An 8,024-nucleotide genomic window follows, 5' to 3' on the forward strand; every position below is an offset into this window, starting at 1 on the left:
TCAATTTATGATGTTGTTTTATGATTTGTTTTACAAGAATCGCATGTGCAAATGCATAAGCTGCAAAATTGGCTATTCCCCCAACGATCACTGCAAAAATTTAGACATCTATACAGAATTTGTTGAGAAAATTCCCTAATATTAGTGACACGAGAAAAATAATTACAGAACACTAAGCAAATAGTTTGATATCACTAACACATAATGGAATCGTAGTCATCATTACTACGGGGATTTTTTCTATATTGGGCTTCTCAATTTACTTATATAATAAAATGAATGCTAATCCCATTTAGTGATATAAAATTTCTGCTATTAAACTAGTTATTATGAAAGTGGATATAGTTGTTCATATTTTCAAAATTTTTTAATTACTGTAAAAATTTCCTTTCATTCCTCATGAATCATATATTCTTGAATCTAGTTATATGAGTCAGTACTCTTTATGTTCATATTTTGGTTTAATACTTAAGAGATTATAGAAGGTCAGAGGAACATTATCCAACCGAACCACATATATATTTACCAGTTTCTAAGTAGGAAATTATTGATTTAGTATGATTGGAAATGAGTGATTTTTTTCAATTATTAATGATAAAACTTTGGAAATATTCTGAATCTAAATTTAAGTTTTACTTGTTAAATATGCTCTATGATTAACTTACTTAATATGCTATATTGGATTATGCTTAGTAATGTTTAATTTAATTAAATGCAGAGACATTTATAAAAATTTTTGTTTGTTATTTGACTTCTTGTGTTTCAATTATATGAACTATTTTATGTCACTATTTTATTTGACCTTTATTTTTTCTGAATTCTTTTTACACTGTCTATGACTTTGTGTCGCAGGCATTTAGAATACTATGAAGCATAAACGTAATATCTACGAACAATCAATCCTTGAAAAGTTACGAAGACAAAGTGAAGACATAAACTTGAGTTCGGAAGATGGGTTGGAACAAATAAGTCTCAATGATGATGGGGATGAAATTTCAGAGACGGAGATGTTAAATCAAAGTGGTGTTGATCTACCAGAACCTGCTGCACCTAAGAATAAAAGAGATGAAAATGAGCCTCTGCTTGTGAAGGTTAAAGGTAGGTTTATTCAAACTCTAACTTCTCTTTGAGTCCAATCTATTGACTTTGTGCTGGTTGATTTTTTTTTCTCATCCTGTTTTTTTAATTTACACAACTCAGTTTTTGTTCCCTTTAGTTTTGGTTCCTTCTATGTTTGCTCTGCACAAAGCATATTTGTGAATTTTTTGTCTTCTCTTGGATATGTGTAACTATAAATATATTTTAAAATTATTGGATGGTGAATTTTATGGTGTAGAATGTAATTTTTTTCTATACATATAGAACTTAGGTGGAAGCTTTTAAAAATGGACACCTGTTGTATTGTACTCTATGTCCAATCAGGTCTTGTAGTCTCTTGGCTAAACAATAGGATAGTTTGCAGTAATTTGTTTGTTTATATTAAGTATTAGTTGAAATTAATTTTTGAATGTAAGTGTTAATTAGACGGATTAAATTTTTTTGGTAAGTTAAAAATTTGAACCGTACTTGAATTTGAAATTAAATAAGTCCCTGCTTTTCGTTGTTATGGTTGATTAATTATTATAGTTTGTTTATAACTTTATCAGTTGTTCGTGATCAAAGAAAGAAAAAAAATACCAATACTCACCTTTAATTATTTTAATCAAAGACAAAATAAAATAAAATATTAAAAGAAATAAAAATCTGATTTTAGAAAATGAATCACGATGTAATTTTATTAAATTTTTATCATTCTTTTTTAGAAATTATTAGTATTTTTTTTATCTTAATACAAATTTTAGCTTCTTTAATTTTCTTCTCTCAAATTTATGTCAGAATTTAATTTTATTCAGAAATCTGATTTCTATTATATATTGTTATTATCCCAGACAATCATACTTAGATTGTAATATTATTTGTATCAATGGCTACTATTATATACTAAAATAATGATAAATAATAAATAAAAAAAAGAAAGAAAGAGAAAGGTTATATATTTATGAAGAGGGATTCAAAGTTTTAGATATGATAGTTCTATCTGTGTTATGTGTATTTTTATTGATTGAGAACAATAAATGTTATTAGTGACATTTTAATTAATTCATTCGGCATTCAAGTTGGTAGAGCAGCCTTGAACCATATAATCTAATTTCCTGTTTCATTAAAGCCGCACTTGTTTAATTGATAAGTTCAGACTTCTAGTGACAATTTTGTAAAAGCCTACTGTGCTTTTAATGTCGGATACTATATTTAGTTTGGTACCGATATGTGTTTGCAATTTATTATTAGAATAGTATGTAATTTAGATTAATTAGTGATATATATGTGTGCAATTAATTTGATAAATCTAAGTTTGTCATTTATGCCGTTTTGTTTTTCTTTTTTTAATTTTGGTTTAATTTGACTTGGCGTTCTTCCATTAATTCAAACACCTCTACTGGAGAAATCATCACTCGCAAGATGACAGCGATTCAAGTTTGGGCGTTGAAAAAAAGTGAAAAAGTTATGATGGAGTTGGATGCAGATGGACAAGGTCGAGATAACGGCTAGAACCTGTTTGTGAGATTTCTTGGTCAGGTAGCTCGTCAAATTATATTTTGTCCCATATCAATCAAAAGATGGGATAAGATGCCAGAAGATAACACAAAAAGACAATGGGAACTTATTGAAGTAAGTTTATTTCACTTTGATGTGAATTTTTATTAAATTGTTGTCATCCTAATTTAGCTCCTAGCTTGCCTATATTTAGGTTTGCGTTTTCTATTTATTATTGTTATTTCTTGTTAAAAAGAAAGTGTGTAAGAGGTGAAATCTTGGTGTAGATAGATTAATTTGGAGGTACTTTAAGTAAGCTGTAACAAGATGACATTGCTCTATGATTTATGAATTAATTAGTTATTAAACAAGTACTGCTGCAGGTTATATGCTATTGCTATCAATATTGTCAAGTTAGTTGCATTTCATTCTTAGGAGTTAGGATACACTTCCTGGATTTCTTTTCCCGTTCCAATTGCTATTTTCATGAATGTTTTGAAATTAATATTTGGAATTAGAAATAATTGAGAGGAAAATTTTGTTAAGATATATACTTGTCTCAGTTTGATGAAAACTGATAAAATTATAATCAGAAAAACTTTAGCTCTACCCTAGCAGAATTCAAAAGGGGCTATGTATTTGAGGTGGTAAGTCTTCTTGAAACTAGGCTTGTATATTGGATTCCTTCCTTTTTGTGTTCACACATGTTTATCATCATATTACAGCAAGAATGTTCATTATAAAAACTTATAAGTAAGCCTTTGTTATGCATCATTCATTTTCTCAATCTTTTTTCTTTTCAAATATCTGCCGTTGGGGCTAGACAGCTATCTGACACAACATTGTGTTATAGTACACTGTTATGAATGTTTCAGAAGTGGATAAACTACAGTAAGCACGGGTTAGGATTAGCTTTAAATTTTTTTTTTAAATATTATCTTTCTAAGATATAATCTGCAATATGGTTATCAAATTACATATTTTTTTAATAATTGATCTCCTCTATGAAATATTTCAAGGAAAATGTTGAGTTTGATTATGCTACCGGCGTCAAATGGGCTCTGAGGACCTTAGGTGATAGATGGAAGGCCCATAAGTATAATTTACGGGGAGAATACTTCTTTCCTAACAAAAGAAAGGCAGAAATTCTGGCTGCGAATCCCTCAGACATACCGCCTGTTGAATGGACTGCTTTTGTGGATCATTATATGGATCCTAAAACAAAGGTAAATAATTAATCTATGCTTTTTTATTATTTTTATTGAATATTTATAATGGATATCTGGTAACATTTATTTACTTGTTTCTTGTTCTTGAAAATCATAGAAACAATGTTTGCAAAACACCAGAAATCGTGAGAAGCTTATAGTTTCACATGCCGGTGGAAGTAAAAGCAATGCTAGAAGAGCAACTCAGATGGTAATATTTTTTTTATTGAGTCTAGTACTGTTATACTATTACTATAAAATTAGTGCTTTTAATTAAATTTGTGATTACCTTTAATGTTCTATTTATTGTATTAGGAAAAAAAATTGGGAAGGCCTGTATGTCGAAGCGAGGTTATTGTATCAACTTTGCTAAAGAAAGATGGGAGTTATGTAAGCGGAGAAGGACAACGATTAGCTGTGAGTGTCTCAATTATATTTTATATGGATGTATATTTTTTTATATGCCTTGATTATGTCAATACTCTACTCCAATGCGATGTGCATTTATTTGTAGGAAAAAATAGCAGAGCATTTGTCTGAAGACCAAGAGCGTGCTGCCACTGAAGATATTCATTCAAAGGTCTTAGCTCATCCGGATGATTCAATTGGAAAATTTTGCGGTCCTGAGAATGGTAAGCGAGTACATGGCTTTAGTAATGCTGCATGTCCCAGTGGTTTTGGTAAGTCAAAGCGCATCTTTGGAGGGACATATGCGGAGGTTCTAGCAGTGCATCGCAACAACATGTTGTAGATTTAGAAAGGCAACTTCAAGAAGCTAAAGGTCAAGTGGCAACTCTCGACAGATTTCTACAACAGAAATACGGTGATGAAGTAGCTACCTTTTCTGATTCTGTGCCACACATTGAGTCGGAATGATGCACCTCCTGTCATGTTTATTTTAGTTTTAATTTATGTCTAGTTTATACTGTTATTAGAGATACTTTTATTTTTTGTCGTACAGAATTATAAAACTTGGTTTTTGTTGTTACTTTACTATATATATGAACAATGCATATGCTTTAATTTACTGTTATTACTTAGTTTGCTATTTTTTTATTTTAATGTTATTATCGTTGCTTTGATTGTTTATATTGTTATAAAATTATTTTAATATATATATATATATATATATATGCAATATTAATTTAAAAAATATTAAATTGGTAATTATAGTTGAGAGTTTTTTTTAAATTGAAAAAAAAAATTAGCTACGGATTGATGTGTTGGTAAATAGCCCATAATATTGGCCACGAAAAAAAAGTGTGGAAAAAAACCCAGCCTATCAAATATTTTTTGTGCATGGTTTTTTTTTTGCCACAGAAAAAACCGTGGCTAAATAACCCAGCAATGTTTAGCCACAAAAAAAATGTGGAAAAAAAAGCCCAACCTGTCAATATTAGCCACAGAAAAATTGTGGCAAAACTATACTCATTGGTTACACTGTTGTCATTTAGCCACGGTTTAGAGTGTGGCCAATAACGTAAAAACCGTGGCTATTTAGATGTCTCCACGAATCATAAAATTGTGGCTAACCGGCCGAAAACCGTGGCTAACTGAAAAGGCGTCGCCTTTATTAGCCACGAAAATGTATTCGTTGTTAACGCTTAGTTGCCACGGATTTTGTTGATTTTAGCCACGGTTTTTTCCGTGACTAATCACCGCATTTCTGGTAGTGTTTAGACCAACTAAAATATTATGGTCAAGACCTACATTTTCTAAGAAAGAGTATTTTGCAAGAGGTCCACGGGAATTTGACAGCAGCGACACTTTATTATCGATTGAATTTGGACCAACTAGAACACTATGGTCGAGACTTACATTTTGAAAAAAATAGTATTTTGCAAAAGGAAGTTCATGTGAATTTGGCAGCAGCGACACTTTATTATCGACTGGATTTGAAGAACCAATTAAAACATGGTTAAGGTCTATACTTTTTTTAAAAAAATATTTTACAAGAGGAGGTTTATGTAAATTTGACAGTGATAACACTTTATTGTCATTGAATTTGGACTAATTAACTGAAATATTATAATCAAGACCTATATTTTTTGACAAAATATTTTATAAAAGAAAAAGTCCTCGTAAACCATGACGGCACTTTACTATTTGATTGAATTTGCATCGACTAAAACATCACGATCGACACATTCCATAAAATTATTAATTTTAGTAGCATCTATAGTGTCATAAACAAGTGATAGGAGAAAGAAGCAAACAATGATACGAAATAAAACTTTAGTGAATTCCATTTTTCGAATTGATGTGTTAGCAATGTTCGAATCATCTACTTATATAATTAAACCATAGTACCTTGGATTTTTCTTTTGATGGAAAGATAATAGTTTAAATATTCATAGTCAATTTTCAATATCTGTGGAAAACAAAAATAATTAACAATGAGCTATATAACCCATTTAATAGGGTGCTAATATGACTAGGTCTAACTTCTACAACGGGAAAAGAAGTTCTTTGTAAGGTGAAAGGATTATAAATTTGCGATCTTTGCAAACTCTTCAGATTTCCAAGTTTTAAAATACTATAAATGCATCAATGTTTAAAATCAAAATTTGAGAGCATACAAACATTTTCAAATTTGATATTTTTCAATCCTTTTTTTATTATAAAAGCTTTTATTTTGACCAAAATTATTGAGAAAGAACAATTTATAATACTATTTTTACCAAAAGGAGATGACCAACATTTAATTTTAAAGAGAGAATATTATTTTTTATGACCTGTCCGTGCATCTTAGTAGTACTAGGAATTTTCAAATTTTAAAATATCATCGGTCAATGCATCAATTTTTAAAAGATAATTTTGACTGAAAAAATATTATTGGGAAAATATTATAAAGTTACCTACTATAATTAATAATAATAATAATAATAGTAATAATAATAATAATAATAATAATAATAATAATAAAAGTTACCTACTATAATTAATAATAATAATAATAATAATAATAATAGTAATAATAATAATAATAATAATAATAAATTATTATTATTATTATTATTATTATTATTATTATTATTATTATTATTATTATTATTATTATTGATGGTTTTCAGTGGTTAAGAGAATGGGGGTTGAATCTTAGCCCTTTTTTACTTAATAACACTTGCTGGTCTTGAAACAACTTCTGGAGACTTTTTGTCTCGTAACCAGCCACGAGACTTTTTTTTTTGTCTCGTACCCAGCCACGAGACTTTTCTTTTTGTCTCGTCGATCAGCACGAGATATTTTTCAGTTTTATCTCTTTGAGCAGCAGAAACATAATTGGAGTAGAAGAGAGGAAGAATTACACCATGATATCCATTTTGGCATTTAACGCCCATCTGGTGGCCATTTTAGGCGTTTAACGCCCAGCTAGGTACCCTGACTGGTGTTAAACGCCAGAAATCCTTCTTCACTGGGCGTTTTTCTAAACGCCCAGAATGCTACCTTTACTGGCATTAAACACCCAGAATGGTAGCCATTCTGGCGTTTAACGCCCAGTTTGCCTCTTTACTGGCGTTTTGACACCAGTGAGCTCTTTTCCTTTGTGATTTCGCTGTTTTATGTCTTGAACCTCCATTTTCCTGACTTTTTCACTAAAAATATATTAATTAGCAAGGGAAACAAAATTAAAAAGACTTATCTACGAGCTTTGAGTTTTTGAGTGGACTTTTGAGTGTATAGCTGTTTTAATTGTGTGCAAATTTATGTAGGAAAATTTTAAAAATATCTACAAATAAACGATGTTGGAGAAATTTTCAAAAACTTCCACTATAAAACCTCTACCAAATGATAAGTATCTTGTAGTGCTAAAAGTTTAATTTTTTAATAAATATATAACAGAAAAGTTTAATTTTTTTAATAAATATATAACAGGCATTGGAAACTTAAATTTTACGCCTCTTTTATGCTATATTAATATTAATATTAATATTAATATTAATTATTTTATTAGTTTCTATAGTTTCGTAAAATTTTTAATTAAGTCTTTATATTTTTTTTCTTTTAATTAAATTCTTACACCAATTTTATTTTTAATTGGATTTTTATATTTTTTTATTTGGATTTTTATACCAATTTTTTTTAATTGAGTCCCTATACAATTAAATTAATTATTATCAAGAAGAATTTAATTAAAAAAAATTAGTACAAAGATCTAATTAATAAAAAAAATTTTAAAAATTCAATTAAAAATTTTACAAAACTATAGATCAACAGAATAATTAAACCTTAATATTAATA

General features: G+C 28.9%; 1 protein-coding gene across 1 annotated transcript; it reads left to right on the forward strand.

Moving 5' to 3' along the window:
* Positions 1-866: 866 nt before the first annotated feature.
* LOC107621476 (uncharacterized) lies at positions 867-4,533 on the forward strand. Its single transcript, XM_088494177.1, has 5 exons — positions 867-1,091; positions 3,594-3,800; positions 3,901-3,993; positions 4,098-4,199; positions 4,297-4,533. The coding sequence occupies exons 1-5, from the start codon at positions 867-869 to the stop codon at positions 4,531-4,533; spliced, it is 864 nt and encodes a 287-aa protein (XP_088350303.1).
* Positions 4,534-8,024: the final 3,491 nt, after the last annotated feature.

Source organism: Arachis ipaensis, chromosome B10 (assembly GCF_059453495.1).
Source record: "Arachis ipaensis isolate K30076 ecotype BB chromosome B10, ASM5945349v1, whole genome shotgun sequence".
NCBI lineage: Eukaryota > Viridiplantae > Streptophyta > Magnoliopsida > Fabales > Fabaceae > Arachis > Arachis ipaensis.